A 22,454-nucleotide genomic window follows, 5' to 3' on the forward strand; every position below is an offset into this window, starting at 1 on the left:
CAATTCTAAAGACACATATTTATTCATAAATTTAGAAATAGTTTTATTGTCATTGTTGTTTGTATTCTAAACAACTCTTAAACATTTTCCTAATATTTTATTTATGTATAAAGCATGAGGTTTACAAGGATATTGCCTATATGCTCAATTAGATCTTTCTGAAGAAATTTTGAGGAAATTATTTTCAATAATTTGTAAAATTCTCAATATTTTTAAAATCTTGAGCATGTTTCCAGAAGTGTCACCATTTCAGATATTCTTCTCACCTAGTAAAGCTTGCTTACCCAGCTTCAAAGTCAAAATATATTCATTAAACCACAAAATTTGTTTTGTTCCCAAGATCTCCCAAAGGCAGCAAATACAATGAAATCTATGAAAAATATAATACTGCTGAGACAAAATACCATATTGCAGAATGTCAAACAACCCAGTACTATAAGTTTCAAAGATTAGTTTGTTTTGTTTACATCACAACAAACTAATAACGATTAAAGAGTCATTTGCTCAATCTTTTTAATGTTTTAGATGTGACTTATTGGTTTTAATTGAACTACAGAAATGCATATGAACACATTTATAAACCAATAATCTGAAAAACTCAATAACAGCATTTGCAAAGAGAATAACCTTCACGTTTGTGGTCGTATAGTCTGTATCGCTTTCCTGAAGGCCTCTTTGACATCTTTGTTTCTCAGGCTATAGATGAGCGGGTTGAGCAGTGGGTTGATCACAGTGTAGAACAGCGCAGCTACTTTGTCCCTCTCTAGGGAGTAGGTGGAACTAGGCCTTGAATACATAAACAACAGTGATCCATAGAAGAGCGTGACTGAGATGAGGTGGGAAGCACAGGTGGAGAACGCCTTGCGTCTTCCTGAAGCTGAGTGGATTCTCAGGATAGCCAGGAGGATGTTGACATAGGAAATCAGGATAGCAAGAATGCTGGAGAGGACTGTGAAGCCCACCACACCAAGGAGGACTTTCTCATAGACCCTCGTGTCTGTACAGGACATTTTTACCAATGGTGGTGCATCACAGAAAAAGTGGTCAATGATATTTTTACCACAGAAACGTAGGCGAAAGGTATTGGCAGTATGAGCTATGGCATTCAAAAATCCTCCTACGTAGGAGCCAGCAACAAGCCCAGTACAGAGGGCAGTGGACATGGTACCTGAATAAAGCAATGGGTTACAAATTGCTGCATGGCGGTCGTAAGCCATGGCTGCCAGGAGATAGCATTCAGTGTAGGCTACAACGCAGGAAAAAAACAGCTGAGCCCCACATCCAGCCAAGGAAATGCGCTTATCTTTTGAGACACAACTGGCCAGTATTTTAGGAGTGTACACAGACGTATACCAGAAATCCAAAAAAGACAGGTTGCCAATGAAAAAGTACATAGGCGTATGCAAGCGGGGATCGATTCGGATTAAGATAACCAAGGTCATGTTTCCTGACAAGGTTACCAAATAGAGCATCAGAAACACTCCAAAGAGAATCAGCTGCCACTGTGGGTCTGCTGAGAAACCCAACAAGATGAATTCGGTCAGGATGGTGCAATTTCCTACTTCCATGTCCACAGAGGTGAAAGCCTGACTTTCATGAGAAGGGAGAAGTATCATTTAGTGATTTTTCTATTGACAGAAGTTAACAAGGTTATCAATTAAATTGACAATTACTAAGAAGCTTGTGGATTTTTCTCCCTTACTATCTAGAATTATAGGACTTCAGTTCATTACTGGAATTGGATTCAGAAATAATTTGAAAATTAGGAATTTTACTTATTAACTATTTATCACAGGGCAAGTCCCATATTCTCATAAATCTTGAGAAAAATGAAGCTCAAAAAGATGTCTAATAACTAATAATCTCTTTTTTTTTGAGATGGAGCCTCACTCTACCACCTAGGCTGGAGTACAATGGGGTGATCTCCACTCACTGCAACCTGTCTCCTAGGTTCAAGCAATTCTCCTGCCTCAGCCTACTGAGTAGCTGGAATTACAGGTGCGCACCACCACACCCAGCTAATTTTTGTATTTTTAATAGAGACAGGGTTTCACCATCTTGGCCAGGCTGATTTCAAACTCCTGACCTCAGGTGATCCACCTGCCTCAACCTTCCAAAGTGCTAGGATTACAGGCGTGAGCTACCGTGTCCAGCAACTAATAACTTCTTGACAGACTGTCTGGTTGAATAAAGAAAACTTACCTAAAAATAACCAAACCCCACTAATGTACCCAATATTGGCACAATATGTACCCAAAATTGCCAATATTGGGTACATTAGTGGGCACTCAAAAAATTTCACTGTGTTTCCATAGGTTATTGAAAACTTCTTATGTGTCAAGTATTTTGGTGGTAGGTATACAAATGCCAACATACTGTACTAACTCTGCTATTAGCACAAATATAAATACATTACTGACAATGTACCAGATACTATTCTAACTCTTATACTTAACCCCTTGAGACTTGGATGCTTGGTGGTTTGCTTTGGCCAATAGATTGAAAGATAGGCGGCTCCGTATGGATTCAAAGCCTGGATTTCAAGAGGCTTTTTATGCTTCTCTTCTCACTTTTAGAATTCTACAACCACCATGTAAAAAAGCCTGGGTGAGTTTGCTGGATAAGACATCTGACTGTGCGCTCTCTGTCACCCCAGCTGACTGCAAGCAGTCCCCCAAACCTGCAAGTGGGACTCTTCTATATGATTCAGCCTACAGTGGAGCTAAGAGTTACCCACAGACATATGAGCAAGCCCAGCTGAGAAAAGACAGGCTTGGCATAGGCAGAATTTCCCAAGTGATATGAAGTCTGAGTTTAAAATCAGATCTCTCTTTTTAGTTCTGTAATCTTGGAAAAGTATCTTAACAATCTTCAACATACTTGTATTTACCTCCAAAACAGTAAGAGAACATCCATGTTAAGAAAAAAAGCCCATTTTCTGGACAGAAAATTAATGTATAAAATTGTAACTATCATTATTCTGAGTGAGAGGATAATTATCCAACTTATTTCTAAAGTCTGAGCTTGTAAAACATAAATAAATAATAAATAAGGTCAAGTTTCTATAAATAAGCAATTTAAGCCAGAATGATGGTATCATTCCGTATCTGGCTAAGATCCTAGAATTTAATGTTTTTGTAAACTACTCCCATGTAATTTCACAAAGGCATTATAGGGTTTAGGATTGTGGGGTCCAATAATTGGTACATATCCATGACACTAATCACCTGTCTGACTTAGGAAAGTAATTCCTCATCTCAGGAACACAGTTCACCCATCTGAAAATTTTAGTTGCTACTATTCCAAGCACCAAATTTCTATGACTCCAGTTTGTTAAAATCTCTTATAGAAATTGTCATGGGCCAGGCATGGTCCACGCCTGCAATCCCAGCACTTTGGGAGGCTGAGGCAGGCAGATTACTTGAAGCCAGGCATTCAGGACCAGCCTGGCCAACATAGCAAAATCCTGTCTCTACTAAAAATTAGCCAGGCATGGTAACACATGCCTATAATCCCAGCTACTCAGAAGGCTGAGGCACAAGAAGTGTTTGAACCCAGGAGGCAGAGGTTGCAGTGAGCTGAGATCACACCATTGCACTCTAGTATGTGTGACAGAGAGATGCTCTGTCTCAAAAAAAAAAAGAAAGAAAGAAAGAAAAACTTTCATGAAATAGTACATAGTGTCACTTGCTGCAATACAGTGTAGCGGAGCAGACTGACACACATATATACACACATATATCTTCGGATACACAGGACATTACCACTGTCTTGGTTGGAGTGAGAAATGAAATTTGCTGAAAACAATTGCATCCTTCTTTTCATCTCATGATTTGCATACACATTCTTGTTTCCTTAAAATTTAACCTATGATGTGATGCACATTTTCTAACCATTGCTTTTCTTAATTTCTTTATCTGCAAATAAGTAATGCCTCTTAAATTTCTGAGCTCATGAAAATCCTTGAGAACTTGATAAAATTAGCAATGATAGCTCTCAAATATTTATATGTACATATGTAAAAACACCAAAATTTCAATGAGTTCACAAACACAAAAATCTATTAATTTGCTAGTTATGATTTCAGATTTAAAAATTCTACCACTGGAAGATGACTAAGTTTCTATCCGGTGCTAATATTCTGTAATAAGAGAAAAGTAATAGGTATTTAAAACTAACCATGTTTAAAGTTAAACTCCTAATGTTCAGTTCCAAAAGTTGATTTGTTCATTCCCCATATTAGTCAATAAAATTCTACTATTCCAGTGTCTGAAGTCAAAAATTTGGAATCAACCTTACTCTGTTTCTTTCCTATCTACTTTTCAATCTTTCAGAAAATTGTTATTTTCCTACCTTCAAAATGTATCCCAAACCTGACCACTTCTCTCCACCTCCACCGCTACCACCCTTGTTCAAACCTCCATGATCTATTGCCAAGAATATTGCCATTGCCTTCTAACTCATCTACATCCTTGTCCCCTATGGTATATTTTCAATACAACAACCAGCATGGGCCATTAACAAAATAAATAAGTTGCTTCTATATTTAAAACCCTGTAAAGGCTCCCAATTTATTCAAAACTCTGCCCCTGTCTTGCCTAAAGAACCTTACTTCCTAACACTCACCACCTCCTCCTTCCTTCTGCCTTGATGGCTTTCTTACTTTTTCTCAACTGTGCCGTCTCCGTCCCAGCATCAAAGATTCCCTCTGCCTGAAACACTATTCTCCAGGTGTTTGCATGGCTCACTCATTCATCTTCCTTAAGTTTCTTTCAAATGTCACTTTCTTACAAAGGTCCAGACTAACCATGCCTTTTAAATTCCATGCCCCTTTCCCTCCAACAATTCTCATCCTTATTACTCTACTCCGATGCTTCTGTGTTATCCCCCGCATCTATTGTCGTCCTGTAACTCCTGCTTATTAAATCGATTGCCTGCTTCTCCCCACCAGAATGGGGCAAAATGTTTATCTGTCCTGTTTCTTGCTGTATTCCAGCACAAAGAACAGTTCCTACTAACAAATTAGCACTCAGTAAATATTTCCCTAATGAGTAATTGGTTAATTACCTTCATATATTGAAGCTGGTTTAACAAAGTTCTGCCTATTTCTAAGCTGGTTCAAAATATTCAGATCAAAATTTATCCTCAAGTAGACTTTTCCAGCACAGTGTACTGTATCATAATAAAAAGGAAGAGTAAATAAAAGAGAAGACTCACTTCCAAGACCTCAAGTTCATCTTGAATTTGAAACAAATTACCAAATATCTCTGAATGTAAACTAAAAGGCACAGAAAATGCCCAAGCCAGTCATGCTAAAGAATCTCCTATGGAGTGGCTTATCAAGATGCATCTTCCCTGCTGCAGCCCAGGTCTCCGCTCCCTTCACTGGAGCAAGAAAAATCCTTTGGAAGGATTGTGCCTCTCTGGCACCTGAAAATTAGTGCCAAGAAGTGAAAATGCCATGCATTAGCAGTTTAGAGTAGCACAGTCACTGGAGTCAAAAAGCAAGTCACATTCTTTTGTCCTCTTGATTGGTTCACTTTGTAAGTGAATATACAATGGTTCAGCATAGATATAAGACTGTGCTTCAAATTCTAAGGGAGAGCAGGATGTATCATTAAATGGACTTTGATTTACTAGGGAGGCTGCATGTGTGTGTTTGTGCACCTGTGTGCGTGTGTGGCACAGCAGCAATCCTTTCAGAGCCATGCCAGATTCTGTATCCCCCTTCTGATTTGCAGCTGAGGTCACAGAGAGGCCAGACTACCTAGCTGCCGGTGATCCCAGGTACTTACCCTTGGTTTGGAAGGCCAGCTCTTGGAGTGACACTTTTCCCTCTCCTCTGGTGTTTGATGTACCTTTGTTGCACTCAGTATATGTATTTCCTCAATAGCCCTTTGAGACACCTCCCTCGCAGAAGCACAGAAATATGTGCCTCTGTCTCCAAAGACTCAATTAGAGTTCATTGGGAGTATAAGGATGTTAAATAAATTAGGATATGATGAAATGAGTAAATATTTCATTAAAAGTTGACTCTCTTAATGGATCTAAGTCATAATATAATTCTGTTATATTGAGTGTGTCTTATAATTGAATTTTTTTTTTTTTTTTTTTTTTTGAGACAGAGTTTCGCTCTTGTTACCCAGGCTGGAGTGCAATGGCACGATCTCGGCTCACCGCAACCTCCGCCTCCTGGGTTCAGGCAATTCTCCTGCCTCAGCCTCCTGAGTAGCTGGGATTACAGGCACGCGCCACCGTGCCCAGCTAATTTTTTGTATTTTTAGTAGAGACGGGGTTTCACCGTGTTGACCAGAATGGTCTCGATCTCTTGACCTCGTGATCCACCCGCCTCGGCCTCCCAAAATGCTGGGATTACAGGCTTGAGCCACCGCACCCAGCCAATTGAATTTTTAAATTGTACTAAAAAGTATCATGTGGTCTTATATTTTTTTCCATATCATATGCTCTTTTCTCTGTCCAGACTACCCACCCTTGTCTCCTCCACTGGAAATCTACTACCTCTCCCTGGGGTATGGTCTGAATTGTGTATTCTGGAAATTCATATGTTGCAGCCCTAACTTACAGTACCTTAGAATCTGACAGTGTTTGAAGATGGGCCCTTTAAAGAGGTGACTAAGTTCAAATGAAGCAGTTGGAGTAGGCTCAATCCAGTCTAACTGTGTCTTTATGAAAAAGGAAAGTTGAGCATAGACACAGACCAGGGATTTAAGTGCACAGAAAGAAAACCACATGCGAACACAGCAAATGTGTCACCTGAGAGCCAAGGAGAGAGATCTCAGAATCCTGCCAGTACCTTCAACTTGGGCTTTTAGCCCTCAGAACTACGGGAGAATAAATTTCTGTTTTGTAAACCACCTAGGCTACGCTATTTTATTACACAACACTTGCAAACTAATGCACTGAATTTCCAGAAGGAGGGCCTTTTTATGTTGGAACAACCTCATGTTTTATTTGTAAAAAGACTACTAAAACTAGGAAATTTGATATTTCACAGTGAAATAGTCTCTGATTTTTAATTCATTTATAACATAACACTAAAAAACAACATACAAAAATTCACATATCCTTGACTCTTATCAGTCACTGTTTTCCTGGTAAAGATTTTCACTCTAAATCTTCCCTTGGATGTAACGTTTTCTGAAATCTCTCTCTGGCCCTAGTTCTCGATCTGTTTCTGTGTCCTACCTACATCTTCCTTTCTGTCTATCTCATATGACTGCTCCACTTCTGCCCTTAATTCTTTCATTGTTGAGGAAAATACTTTTGTTGAAAGTACACAGTGATTCTCAGTATTGATATTGGTTGTCTATTTTGTCTATTGCTAAGGAAATCTGTCATCTTTGTATAACGGCGAGCTAAAAAATGAAAACCAGAAAGAAAAAAAAACTTGTTTCTAGAGGAATTTTACAGTGGATACTCTTTTTTTATTTTATTTTATTTATTTTTAGATCTGGGCTACATGTGGAGGAGGTAAAGGTTTGTTGCATAGGTAAATGTTGAGACAGAGTTTTGCTCTTTTCACCCAGGCTGGAGTGCAATGGCGCGATGGGTTGCACCTAGCAACCCATCACCTAGGTATACATATACACCATGGAATACTATGCAGCCATAAAAAGGAACAAGATCATATTCTTTGCAGGGACATAGATGAAACTGGAAGCCATTATCCTCAGAAAACTAATGCAGGAATAGTAAACCAAACACCACATGTTCTCACTTATAAGTGGGAGCTGAACAATGAAAACACGTGGACAGAGGGAGGGGAAGAAAACACACTGGGGCATGTAGGGGGAGGGCAAGGAGGGGAGTACATCAGGAAAAATAGCTAATGCATACGGTATATACTTTTTGTGTGAGACTTTCTAACTCACTCTCTCACCTAACAGGTGAGATAAATACCTTTGTTTTTTGTTTTTCTTGTTTTTTTTTTTGTAAGTTCTGAGTTTGCATTCTGTTTTCTCACCAATGAAATTTATAATTTCAGGTAAATCATATAATCTATTTAATCCCGATAATGGTTACATAACAAGCCATATTATTCTGATTTATTGTTTAAAATACTATAGATATAGGCAGCTTATGAAATGTCGATTTAAAAAAAACACATTTAATCTCCTTTCTTTCAATCTTCTCAGACTCCTAACAATTTTATAGACTCCATTCCACACTACTATGCATAGTAGGTTTTGCAAATGCCCCAGCCTCATTTATTTAAAAAAAATACATTCAAATATCTTAGTTCCAACTTAAAAACACAAATGCAGACTTCTGTTTCCAAGTTATAAAATTATTTTATCTTTCATTTATTTCTGAGAGTATAAATAAACCAAAAACAATGATATGGAGATATTCTGTTAAAAAATTATTTACCAGCTATTTTTATTTAAGAAACTTAAGACTAACATTTTCTTCAAGGTACCTTTGACATCCTTAATTCTTAAGCTATAAATCAAAGGGTTTAGCATTGGAATCACCAGAGTATAGAACCCTACCCCCACTTCATCTATTTCTAGGTCAAAGCTAGTGCTTGGTCAGAAGTAAATGAAGAAGATTGTACCATAATACCATGTGACAACTCTCAGGTGAGACCCACAAATGGAGAAGGCCTAGAGGCAGCCCTCGGTGGAAGGAATCTTCTAGATGGCTGCAATGATGAAGAGATGGATGCAAGAATAAGTACAGTAGAAATTATGACATTAAAGGCAAGTATAAAATGCAGCACAGCTTGATATCTCTCCTTCACATCACACTTCAACTATACAAGTGGGGGCAGATCACAGAAGAAATCATCAATGATATTGCTGCACAGAAGCTCAGGGATATCTCACTGGTGATGACGGTTGAGTTTACAAAGCTATCAAGGTAACAAACGACAAGACTTTGGGGACATGGCCTGAGAATAAAGCAGGGGCTTGGAGATTATCACACAGTAGTCATAAGCCGTGGCACCCAGCAGGTAGCACTCACTATAGGCCAGCTCAGCAAAGAACTGAGCCAGGCAACCAGCAAAGGTAATGATTTTGTCATCAGAGATGCAGGTCATCAGGATTTGGGGGACATAGAAAAATAGCAGGGATTCTGAAGCAATAGGTTTCCAATGAAGAAATACATGGGTGTGTGGAGCCAAAAATCAGCACAGATGAGAGAAATCAGAATGATGTTGTCTGAGAGACTTATGACATAAATGGTGAGAAATACGAAAAAGAGCACTTGCTGTAGCCCTAAATCTGCTGTGAACTTTAAAAGGATAAACACCTTTACTTTGGTGAAGTTTCTCTCATCTACTGATTTGTAATGTATTTCATTCAAATTTTTTGTTTTTCATTCAAACTTTTGTTCTCAAAACTAAGAATTCAAGTTTGCATAAAGTAGAACATATGCGATCTGAATTTTTTTTAAATTGTATTTCATTCAAAATTTTGTTCACAAAACTAAGAATACAAGTTTGCATAAAGTAGACCACATGTGATTTGAATTTTTTTCTTTTTTTTATTGCATTTTAAGTTTTGGGGTACATGTGAAGAACATGCAAGATTGTTGCAGAGGTGCGTACACACATAGCAGTGTGATTTGCTGCTTTCCTACCCATCATCTATATCTTGCATTTCTCCCCATGCAATCTCTTTCCAACTCCCCACCCCCAACTGTCCCTCCCCTATTTCCTCCCAACAGACCCCAGTATGTGATGCTCCCCTCCCTGTGTCCACGTGCTCTCATTGTTCAACACCCACCTATGAGTGAGAACATGTAGTGTTTGACTTTCTGTTCTTGTGTCAGTTTGCTGAGAATGATGGTTTCCAGGTTCATCATGTCCCTACAAAGGACACAAACTCATCATTTTTTATGGCTGCATAGTGTTCCATGGTGTATATGCACCACATTTTCCCTGTCCAGTCTATCATTGATGGGCATTTGGGTTGTTCCAAGTCTTTGCTATTGTAAACAGTACCACTATGAACATACATCTGCATGTGTCTTTATAATAGAATGATTTATAATCCTTTGGGTATATACCCAGTAATGGTATTTCTATTTCTAGATCCTTGAGGAATTTACACTCCCACCAACAGTGTAAAAGAGTTCCTATTTCTCCACATCCTCTCCAGCATCTGTTGCCTCCAGATTTTTTAAGGATCGCCACTCTAACTGGTATGAGATGATATCTCAATGTGGTTTTTATTTGCATTTCTCTAATGACCAACGATGATGAGCATTTTTTCATGTATTTGTTGGCCTCATATATGTCTTCTTTTGAAAAGTATTTGTTCATATCCTTCACCCACTTTTTAATGAGTTTGTTTGTTTGTTTCTTATAAATATGCTTTAGTTCTTCATAAATTCTGGATATTAGCCCTTTGTCAGATGAGAAGATTGCAAAAATTTTTCCCATTCTGTTTGTTGCTGGTTCATATTTTTTAAGTAGCAAAGCTTCTTTCTATCACTTCTCGAAGCTCAGTTTATTTTACCTCAAGTGACAAGAAAGATTCATATTCCTATCATGCCCTTTTTTCCCTAAATAACATTGTTATTCAAACTGTAATCCTGGGACAGAACTTCTGCCTATAACTCAGACAAAGGGTTCCATTGTCAAAATACACTGACTGCATCCATTTAAGCAGGTTTATTTAATGCTGTAGTTCTGGAAACACTTTCTATGCTAAAGTTCTTTTTGAATCACCAAGGGGAAGGAAGGTAGAACACACAAGACACAGTCTTTTCCAAAATACTTTATTATGAATTTGGTTTCTCTGTCTACCAGTCACTCACACAGTTGGGGAAGAACTATCTGGGGCAGATTTCTTTGGGAGCCTCCTCCAGTATTTGTGGTATCTTTCTCTCCCTCCATCCAAGGCACATAGGGCCAAAGAACAAGGAAGGTTGAGACATACTAAAGAGGACCTAATCCCCAACCAAGGCACTGATTGCAGTGAGTCCTGCATCCTTGTTAGTATATTCCCCACAGCTCACTGGCTTCTAGTATTAGTAGACACAGGGTCCATAACAGTTAGGTAAATATCGGCCACCTCATTGAGCTGACTGCATTCCATCTAAAGTCCATTTGGAGTATGTGAAAATGTCACAGGAGACCATTCATGACGAACATGAACCAAAAGAGAAGAAAACAATATACACAAATTTAAAGTCTAAGGTGGCAATGTGTGAGTTCAGCATGAGGCAATGATGATAGCAATATAGACCCACGTATTCAGTGCTTATTACATCCCAAAGGATGTGTAACATGCTTAAAAACCCATTACCTTGTTAAATTTTACAGAGTCTCATCCCAGGTGTGTTTTCATTGTGGCATGTTGTTCTTTGCTTCAAAATAATCTTTCATCAAGTAACTTATCTTTAAACACTTTCCCACAACACCATAAAAAAATTAACTTCTTATAAACAACATTCTAGGGTAAATATTATCCTCAGTTTACATACAAGAAGAGATAGTTTATTTATTTATTTATTATACTTTAATTTCTGGGGTACATGTGCAGATCATGCAGGTTTGTTACAAAAGAATACATGAGCCGTGGTAGTGGTTTGCCGCATCCATCGCCCGCCATCTACATTAGGTTTGTCTCCTAATGCTATCCCTCCCCAATCCCCCCACCTCCTGCTATTCCTCTCCTACCCCCGCAAACCCCAGGCCCCAGTGTGTGATGTTCCCCTCCCTGTGTCCATGTGTTCTCATTGTTCAACACCCACTTATAAGTGAGAATATGTGGTGCTTGGTTTTCCGTTCTTGTGTCAGTTTGCTGACAGTGGTTTTCAGAATGCTTTTATGCTGTTGGTGGGAGTGTAAATTAGTTCAACCATTGTGGAAGACAGTATGGCAATTCCTCAAGGATCTAGAAATAGAAATACCATTTGACCCAGCAATCCCATTACTGGGTACATACCCAAAGGATTTTAAGCCATTCTATTATAAAGATGCATGCACATGTATGTTTATTGTGGCACTGTTCACAATAGCAAAGACTTGGATCCAACCCAAATGCCCATCAATGATAGACTGGATAAAGAAAATGTGGCACATATACACCATGGAATACTATGCAGCCATAAAAAATGATGAGTTCATGTCGATAGACTGAATAAAGAAAATCTGGTACATATACACCATGGAATATTATGCAGCCATAAAAATGATGAGTTCATGTCGATAGACTGAATAAAGAAAATGTGGAACATATACACCATGGAATATTATGCAGCCATAAAAAATGATGAGTTCATGTCCTTTGCAGAGATAGGGATGAAACTGAAAACCATCATTCTCAGCAAATTGAAACAAGAACAGAAAACCAAACACTGCATGTTCTCTCTCATAAGTGGGTGTTGAACAATAAGAAGAGATGTAAAGTAAAATTCATATGGGTTATTCACTAAGCATTCTGTATTTTATCTTCATCTTCTGATCCGAGATACAATGGAGTAAGGAGTTTTCATGTCCTACACCTCATTTATTTTTCTGCAAACTGACAGCATGTGTTATAAAGGGCAGGATACAAATATGGGTTGCATGCCAATGAAGAGTTATTAAGTAAATTAACTTAAACAATTTTTTAAATTTATTTTTTATTTCTATAGGTTTTGGGGGGAAGAGGTGATGTTTGGTTACATGAATAAGTTCTTTAGTGGTGATTTCTGAGATTTTGGTGCACCTATCACCCAAGCAGTGTACACTGTACCCAATTTGTAGTCTTTTATCCCTCACCTCCTCCCACTCTTTCCCCAGAGTCCCCAAAGTCCATTGTATCATTCTTATGCCTTGTGTCCTCATTGCTTAGCTCCCACTTACGAGTCAGAACATACAACGTTTGGTTTTCCATTCCTGAGTTACTTCACTTAGAATAATAGTCTCCAATTCTACCCAGGTTGCTGTGAATTCCATTATTTTGTTCCTTTTCATGTCTGAGTAGTGTTTAATGGTATACAGATACCACATTTTCTTTATCCACTCATTGATTAATGGATATTTGGACTGTGTCCATATTTTTGCGATTGCAAATTGTGCTGCTACAAACATATATCTTTTTCATATAATGATGTATTTTCCTCTGGGTAGATACGTAGTAGTGGGATTGCTGGATCGAATGGCAAATCTAATTTTAGTTCTTTATGAATTCCACATTGTTTCCCATAGTCCTTGAATACATCCCATCTCATCTGATCTTGAAACAGTACTTCTAACAGTTTTCTTATTTGTGCACAGAAAAATGCAGGTCTTTATTTTTTAACTCATTACTACAGGAATATAAAACAGATTTTCATATTTATGTACATTTTCTTTTCTCTGTTATTGGAAATCTCAAAATAAACTAAAAAGTTGTAAGGATAATTTTAAAGTATTGGTGATGAAGTGTCTACTAATAACATAAAAATCAAATTATTTTACATGCAGCAACATTTAGACATTGACACCTGTCAAAAAACAATCAGTGTTGCAATGATAAAATTATTCTTGAGCATTTATTATATCTAGGCACAAAACTAGGACCTAATATTTATCTGATTTAAATTATTACAGGATAATAAATGTCTCTGAGTTTCAGCATGGGTCCCCAAATCAAGGGCAAACTGCTGAATATCTGAAGTCATTGAATTCTAAAGCTATTATATGGACATCTGCTTGCTAAGGGGATAGGAATATCCCACACTGGTTCCTTTTACCATTAGTAGATTTGATCATTCACCTCTTAATTCTCTAAGCCTAGAGAAAAAGAATTTGGGAAGAGGAAGTAAAGAGAACTGGGGGAGAATTTCCTTGGAGAGAATGGTGAATGGCTTTTCTTTCCCCTCTACCTAAACCAAGTGACAGAGCCTGCAAAAGATCCACATTTCTAGGAAGAGCCTGCTCTTCCAGAGTATGGAGGGACCAGGAGGTGTCTGTGTTCCCATGAGCCAGATATGAGTCTCATTGAAGCAGGAAGATTCTGTATCACCTTAAAAAGGAGCTCTTTCGAGGCAGCCTCCTGGGGGGTGAGATTATCATGGTATAGAAGTCAAGGCCAAAAGCTAAGGAACTGCTGGAGGAGCCATAATGTCCAGCCAAAGAAGGCATTGGCCTCACAAGAAACTAAAGGACCGAATTAAGAGGTCAAGTCTTCCGGGATGGGCAGGAAGATCAGGAGTTCTGGTTCTGAGCAACCCATGAAAGCATCTCCCGAGAGCAAGAATCAGCAATCATGCACACATTGTTAGAATCTGCTGACACCAGATTCCTACTGCTCCAGTCATTTTTTCTGCTCTCTTCTGCCTCTTCTTTCAATCCTGGCATTTGATCCTGGGCTAGCTACATAGCAACTACAGAATCAGAAAGGAGGAACAGCAGTAAATGGGGACTCTGATTTGCCTCTTTTCTCTACTAAAGGCTCTAGAGCCTGAGAAAAGGTAGTGAGGACATTTAATTGGGATAGGGTGTACATTTTGACGTTACAGTGGACTCAATTTTTTAATATTTAAAATCACTTGTTTTTTACTCCTGAGTGAAAGAAAAAACTATTAGAGCTACAATGTCAGTGAGTGGTAGGAAGGTCTGAGATAACAATAGCATTTTAAATGGCCAGTTATAAAAATAATTAAGTTTCCTCTTGTGTAATTCAGCTCCTTTAAAAAATTCAGCAAATTTGTTATTATCCCAAGTTTATAGGTAGAATTAAAAGACATGTCTAAAACCACAAAGCTTCAAGTGATGAAGATTAGAATTCAGTTAGAACTAGACGGTCTCCAAAACCCAAGTTCTTTCTGGGCCACCTCCGTCACCCCTGCCATTATTACATGTTAAGATCTTGCAAAGGAGCCAATATTTGGGAATCTGGCACACTTGGGGTAACATCCTAGTTCCCAAATTTTGCCGTTTTCTTTGAATAAGTTGCATTAGGAAGCAGCACAATATGTTTAGAGTTTATGTAATAATTCCACATCTGTTATCTAATTTAATCTTCACAGAAGCCCTATGTTGTGGTAGATATTGTCATTACTTCCATTTATCTCATCATGGACTTGACTGACACATAAAAAGTGTAATTACCAGAAATGTATCTTACATCCACTATCCTATAAACTCCATGGATGCGGGAGTGATATTCACATTTTTCACCATAATATGTACCACCAGGATCAGTGTCTGGCCACAGAAGAAACTCAATAATTATTTGTTAAAATAAATTAATGAATGAAGTCTTCCAATTTTAAATCCTATAATTATTGTTATGGCATCACATTTATTCTCTACCATAATCAACAAATATTCTACTATCTGGGGAAGAAACTTTATCTTACCTAGGAAATGTATTCTCATCCAAGGTTCCAGGAGTCCAGCTGGAACTACCAGAAATACATTTTACAGCAAGCCAAATTTTGGATTTTTATAAACCACAGATAATAAAAAAGATTTTTCCCAAGCCTCCATAACTAGCCAGTAATCTGGCTAGAATCTCTAAGGCCCTCCAGCCAAACACGTTATAATTGTGTGGGCACTCATTGAACAATTGCCTGTTTTCAGAAATTGTGTATTATAGAATGATCAATAACAATAGTTCATAATACTTTGTATGTATAATGTACTCTAAAATATAGAAACTTTACTTTTTTACCTAGCCAGTAGACTATCACCTTCAGAGAAAACTTTTTAATTATCCTTGCCAAATTGATTTTGGGCAAATAGGTAGAACAAAGAGTTCCTTAAAAATCTTAGGACATTTTTTGTCCAGGCACAGTGGTTCATGCCTATAACCCCAGTACTTTGGGAGGCCAAGGTGGGCAGACCATGAGGTCAAGAGATCAAGACCATCCTGGCCAACATGGTGAAACCTCGTCTCTACTAAAAATAGGAAAAAAAAAAAGTTATCTGGGCATGGTGGTGGGTTCCTGCAGTCCCAGCTACTCAGGAGGCTGAGGCAGGAGAATCGCTTGAACCCAGGAGGCAGAGGTTGCAGTGAGCTGAGATAATGCCACTGCACTCTAGCCTGGTGACAGAGCAAGACTCTGTCAAAAAAAAAATTCTTAGGACATTTCTGTAACAATTTGGCTATGATTTTATAATGTCATCTAGGAAGCTAATTTATTCCTTAGTGAAGCTCTCTCTTTTTTGTCTCTTTATTACAGAGTCAAGAGGTAAAGCTAGGTTGGGAGAGACAAGACAGAATTGGGTAAGCTTCCTAGGTCTCTAAGAGGACATGAAGCCCTTGGCATGGGTGCCTACTCTCCTCACACTGTGGTGACACATCACAGGGCTATAGACCACAAGGGTGCTTGGTACTTTCATGCTCAGGAGTCATGCCCATCAAATTGAACTGCATGGATATGTTCCTTTATGCTGCTGGAAATCTACTGACCTCACTAGAACCAGCAGATCTATAAGGGGCCTACACTCTACTATAGCATTTCTCCATACATTCTTGGCTGGGCCATTACCAGGTTATAGAAGACATTCTCAAATGCACAATGAAACCACAACCTATAAGTTCAAGACAGCCTCTAAACATCTATCAGAAAATCAAATCCTGAAAAAACATAGAACCAACTTTATCAGAAGCTCTTTCAGGTATGAAATTAATTCGAGATGCACACAAGTCACTCTTTTGCCATAAATGGGACCAGTGGTCCACCTCATTTGTCATAGAGTTCAAAACAGATCTGTTTTCAGTCCCAGAGATATGCATAGTGCTTTGCGTCAAGGTCACCCTAAAAAGCCTAGTGCATACAGCCAATAGTTTCATTCCATTCATGAGGCTAACCCCAAAATCCCACATCATTTTTTTTAATTTGGAGTTAGACATAAGTGCCAAACTTACAGCACTGAATTTTTATATTCTAATGCCAGGGAGTCATCAAAAGTTACATTAGCAGAATGATTTAAAAATAGCAAAAAATAAATAATAAAGTAAAGCTTTTTTAAAAATAATTGGACCATGAGATGTCTGAGGGAAGTAAAATTAAATGAATCATGGGTTTGAACTGTAATATTGGTAGGTTATAGGAAAAAGACTACATATAGGTCTAAATAAATCCACATGGATTGACTAAATAAATGAATAATTTGATGGTTGAATGGATAAAGGCATGCTAAACAGCCCCCAAACACTCGCAAGTATCTTGGAATCTTAGGAAGCCACACAATTACTCTGTCCTTTTAAATTTTTCTCCCCAGTTTCCCCCTAGATAAGAATTTAGACCTTGCAAGACGTCTTCTTAGTGACAGTCCTGCTAATGGCATCTTTGACCTCCTTGTTTCTCAAGCTGTACATAAGTCGGTTCAACATAGGAATCACTGCTGTGTAAAGCACAGATACCACTTTATTGAGCTCCAGGGAGAAACCTGCACTAGGACGTACATAAATAAAGAAAAGAGTACCATACAGGATGGAAACAGCTGTCAGGTGAGAAGAGCAGGTAGAAAGGGCTTTGCACCTCCCATTAGCAGAGCGGATCCTCAGGATGGCCGTGAGGATGTAAATACAGGAGATCAGGATAGTCAGTCCAGTGAAGACACCCACAGCTCCAGCCACAGTGAAAACTGCCAACTTATTGAGCCTGGTATCAGCACATACAAGGGAAAGTAGGGGGAACATATCACAGAAGAAATGATTGATGACATTAGGGCCACAAAAAGGGAGACAAAATGCATTTGTGGTGTGAGTCATGGTGTTCATGAATCCAATGACATAGGGACCCGCCACTAGCTGGACGCAGAGTCTCTGGGACATAGCAACTGAGTATAACAATGGGTCACAGATGGCCACATAGCGGTCATAGGCCATGGCTGCCAAGAGGAAACACTCTGCTGTCACAAAGAACCCAAAGAACCACTGCTGTAATGCACAGCCAAGGAAAGAAATGGCTTTCCTCTGCACGAAGAAGTCAGCGAGCATCTTGGGGCTCACAACTGAGGAGAAGCAGATGTCCACAAAGGACAAGTGGCTGAGGAAAAAGTACATGGGTGTGTGAAGGCAGGAATCGAGTTGGATGAGGACAATCATTCCCAGGTTTCCAGTTACATTGATGACATAGAAACTCAGAAAGAGTAGGAAGAGGAAGACCTGCAACTGGGGGCTGTAATTCAAGCCTGTGAAAATGAACTCGGTGACATTCGTGTAGTTTTCATTGGCCATTGGCTGGTTCTGGCCTCTACTAGAAGAAGAGCAAAGAATCCACAGCAGACTTGGTAAATGTGACTTCAAAAATGAGACACAGCAAACAATACACCAGGAACTTAGTCAAGGTTAAGAATGATATAAGTTAGTGACACCATGCAGTCAAACGAAAGTGAGAAATATACACCAGTGCAAAATAGCAGACCTGAAGCTATGACATTTAAGATTCCATGAAAATCCATCTATATGTAGATGAGAAAACAGAAGTCTACCAAAGAGGAGCAGCTTGCTCAAGGCCCCATAACTAATGACTGGCGGAGCTGGTTCCAGAATGATTGCCTAATAACTTCCATTTTAGTGAGCCTTACCTGAGTCCACCAGGTAGACACACACCTGGTGAAGGGATGCAGGAGAGTGGGAGTGAGCAAGCTGGAGAGGAAATGAGCAGCCACTCATTTCTAGGCCATATGCTGTGCACTTTATGATTACAACTTAAGGCTAAATGCATGTTTCCAAATGCACTGAAGTCCACCGTTTCTGACCCTGAAAAAGTAACTCACCTTCAACTCTAGAATGGAAATAACAATATCTACCTGAACACCTAGATAAGTGCTCAATAATTACTACTCATGTTATCACATTAGTTAATCCCTCTAGAAAGCCTGCATGCTAAATACTGCATTTTAATTCCAACGAAAAACACTGAAGCTCAACCCTCATTTATAAATCTTGTGACTGGCAGAGGTGAGCTTTGAACATGTGTCTGTCAAACCTCAAACGTGAACCCTATATTTGGACTTCAACCAAAAGGACTGTATTCCTTTTTCACACTTTTGAATGCTTCCTGTGCCTTCATGGTTCCTTTGCTCTTAAAAGAGATCCAAAAGAAAAGAAAAAAAAATCTAGAAAAAGAGCCCAAATTTTGTATCCTCTGTACATTCTGTTGTCTCCCACTGTAAGGGTGATTTTCAGCTGATCTCTCTGATCCTTAGCTGCTTAATTCATAAAATATGGCAAAAACTCTTGCTCTTTTGTCTCTGGGAATTATCACCCACTTAAAATGCGAGGATCAATGTACAAGTACAGAAAACTACTTATACTTTACTTCTTAAAAATTTTGTTAGCCTCGAATATGGGAGTTCAATAGCATACTTAGGATAGAGACTTTTATTTTTCTAACATGAGATTTATTATTTGACTTTAACAGACCTCCTTTAAGGCCAATAACATATATATTTTGCATTATATCATTTGTTTCAGAGGAATTTAAGATGAATGAGGTAGCCCATCTAAGTGTTCACCCATCACACTCACCTCTTGCTTAAACTCTGGAGGAGTCTCATAACTTCTCCAGGATCACACTGTATTTCAGCCTTTGACTTGAAAATTGTCCAAAGCTCCTCACACTTTCTTTGTCCATCTTGGTTTCTATAACTGTTCAAGCTTTCTATCTCTTTAGACACATTTTGGCTTCTCCGCTTCTGTTTTATTCGGTGCTTAGAATATAATACAGTGCTCCATAGAGATCAAACCACACAGAGTGAGAGTTGGCGCTCATATTCAGGGCACTAGGGTACCAGCAACACAGCCTACGACAGCCTTCTCTTAGCAAGGAAATCACCCAATGGGATTCAGGCATAAAATGAATGGAATTCAGTGCTGTCTCATCCCATTATGGTGCTGCTAAAGCATCTCTGTCCCTCTTTATAGTTATGTGATTATAGTTTGATCTGGTTGCAGGACCTTGACTTATCTCTACACACATCATCTCTTCTTAGCTCTTGCTCAATCATCCATCAATGACAAGGATCATGTTGATCTTGCCATGAACCAAATATATAATCTACTTGAATACCACTCAAAAAAAATTTACATTCTCTTGAGCTTGTTAATAAGCAGATAATTAAAAAGCAGAAAATTATTTAAAAGTTCTCAACTTACATTCTAATGGGCTCCCTCTTCTTCAACAACAAAAGGAACTGAAGTAAAACTAAGCCCTGTCACAAGTTTCATCCCTGCCCTTCACATGGCTACCTTGACATAAAGAATGGGTCAATATTTACTTTAGTCATTTGATTTTAAGCTTTATCTTCTTCCAAATAAATGTGGAAGACTTCCGTGTAAAACATAATCAGAGTCTTTGTCAATTAGATAAAAGTTCCCTGAATTTCTTGCTGTTGTTATTGAAGGCACTCCATCCCCAAAGTGTGCCATATCTTGGGAATGAGGCTCCTTAAGGTAAAGTGCAATTGAAGTTGTTTCATATTCTAAATAAGTCCAGTGAGATCTGTTTCCTGATAACTGTTCTGTTTCTAAATAGATATAGTAGCTCCAATTCTCACTAGTTCCATGCTAAGCAAGGAAACGCCATTTACAAGGTATCTTTGGGAAATTGCCATAGCACAGGAGAGGAAGGGCCACCAGAGGACCTCATCTATCTCTGTCCCTACTCTGTTTTGCATTCAAATCTTAGGAACACAAACAAAATTTGTACCAAAAAGGATTTTCCTTAGATATAGCATTTAACACATGTTGCTGAAGAAGTTAATTTTCCCACAACTTTTACCAAAACACATAAAGAGTTTAATTATTTTAAGCTGGAAGATGACTTCTGGTGATGCATTAACTGATGATTAAACCTCAGCAGCTTATATCTGAAATGCTGGAGTATAGTAAAGAATACACGTTTTTCTTGTTGCCAAGAAAAGAATAAAAAGCAATTCAACAAAACACTTCACTCTGTCACCCAAGCTAGAGAGCAGTGGCACAATCTCGGCTCACTGCAACCTTCTCAGTTAAGTTTTACCTCCAATGAAAATAGCATTAGCCTGACTTAAAACTCAAAACAGAATCCTGAATTTGGCTTCTAGTCAACTACAAGTCTTTCAGCATACAACAGAACATCCCTAATCTAGAGAATTTTGTTTGTTTTTTATTTCTTCACATACTGCCATGTTCTTTAAAGCAATGTTTATAAAACTTAAATTTTTGATAAGTCTGTTGACTTATATGTACAAATAACAAATTTACCTCTTTCCTGAAAATCCTTTAGGTATCACCTCTTAATTTTTTTATGTCTAAAATAGTATTAACATTACTCATTATTACAAAATATATTTATTTTTACTATTTTTAATATTGTTAAAAATACTAAGAATTATTTAACCTTTCCCCTTATGGGGTAGCAGTTTTGATTGGCTTCGTACATAAATATTTTATTAACCTTACAACAGAACCATCTATTCTAAGACTTGTCTAGGTGTGAGCTTCTTTTTATTGATTTTTGTCTAAATGTAGTAAAAATTTTAAATCTAAACATGTGACTTTCTTTTTTTTTTTTGAGATGAAGTCTCACTCTGTCACCCATGCTGGAGAGCAGTGGTGCAATCTCAGTTTACTGCAACCTCCACCTCCTGGGTTTAAGGAATTCTCATGCCTCAGCCTCTCTAGTAGCTGGTATTACAAGTGCGCCACTACGCCCCAGTAATTTTTGTATTTTTAGTAGAGACAGGGTTTCACCATGTTGGCCAGGCTGGTCTCAAACTTCTGACCTCAAGTGATCCACCTCTGTGACCTCCCAAAGTACTGGGATTACGGGTGTGGGCTACCACTGTGGACCTAAGTATGTGTCCCTTTGTTAGCCCAGAAAACATTCTGTAGCCTTAATTTCCTCTTCTGCCCTGATTGTTCTGACTTATCCTAAAAATACACACATTATATGTGGGATGAATTTCTATCCTATGTTTTTGATATTAGTATGTGTCTTTTCATCCTTTTAATTATGTTTTCTTTTCTCACTGCATTTTGTAAGAACTTTTCAAGAAACCCCATCTCTACTAAAAATACAAAAAAGAAAAAAAAAAGCTGAGCATTGTGGCACATGCCTGTAATCCCAGGTACTCAGGAAGCTGAGGTGGGAAAAGAGCTTGAACCCAGGAGGCAGAGGTTGCAGTGAGCCAAGATCGCACTACTGCATTCCAGCCTGGATGACAAAGGAAGACTCCATTTCAAAAAAAAAAAAAATTCTCATGCAAAAATTTGATCCTCCAAGTGTCGATTCCTTTTAAAGCCTCCCATGTGGCAATTTCTGCTGTTATATTGTAGTTTCCTTAAAGTTCACAAATCCTCTTCATTATTTCTTTACTATAATTTTGCCTATGACATTTTCCCTCTTTGTGGAAACAAATACATCTGATATCTTACTGGAAGCTATCTGACCCTATTTACCATCTTTCTAATAGTTGGTTAAAGCTCTTTTCTTTGAAGAACAGGTAAATGTTTATTCCATGATGGTATTTGTATTTTCTAATTGTTTTAAAATTGCATTCACTGATT

The 22,454-nt window shown here is 38.3% G+C and overlaps 2 protein-coding genes and 1 pseudogene across 3 annotated transcripts; all 3 read right to left on the reverse strand.

Moving 5' to 3' along the window:
* Positions 1–496: 496 nt before the first annotated feature.
* Positions 497–5,879, reverse strand: LOC100387165 (olfactory receptor 9G4). 2 transcript variants are annotated; one of them, XM_002755351.3, is made up of 2 exons: positions 5,796–5,879; positions 497–1,590 (listed from the first exon to the last, which is right to left on the reverse strand). In XM_002755351.3, exon 2 carries the CDS (start codon positions 1,566–1,568, stop codon positions 630–632), a length of 939 nt encoding a protein of 312 aa, XP_002755397.2. In that variant the 5' UTR covers positions 1,569–1,590; positions 5,796–5,879; the 3' UTR covers positions 497–629. The 2 variants fall into 2 exon arrangements, with proteins under 2 accessions (XP_002755397.2, XP_017833623.1); XM_017978134.3 differs by having other exon boundaries at positions 497–1,586; positions 5,796–5,836.
* A 2,508-nt stretch (positions 5,880–8,387) lies between these two features.
* LOC144577924 (olfactory receptor 9G19-like) lies at positions 8,388–11,575 on the reverse strand (annotated as a pseudogene).
* Positions 11,576–17,195: 5,620 nt separating this feature from the next.
* Positions 17,196–18,229, reverse strand: LOC100387883 (olfactory receptor 5G9). The gene has a single exon (XM_009008205.4). It carries the CDS (start codon positions 18,135–18,137, stop codon positions 17,196–17,198), a length of 942 nt encoding a protein of 313 aa, XP_009006453.2. The 5' UTR covers positions 18,138–18,229.
* Positions 18,230–22,454: the final 4,225 nt, after the last annotated feature.

The sequence above is a fragment of the Callithrix jacchus genome, chromosome 10 (genome assembly GCF_049354715.1).
Source record: "Callithrix jacchus isolate 240 chromosome 10, calJac240_pri, whole genome shotgun sequence".
NCBI lineage: Eukaryota > Metazoa > Chordata > Mammalia > Primates > Cebidae > Callithrix > Callithrix jacchus.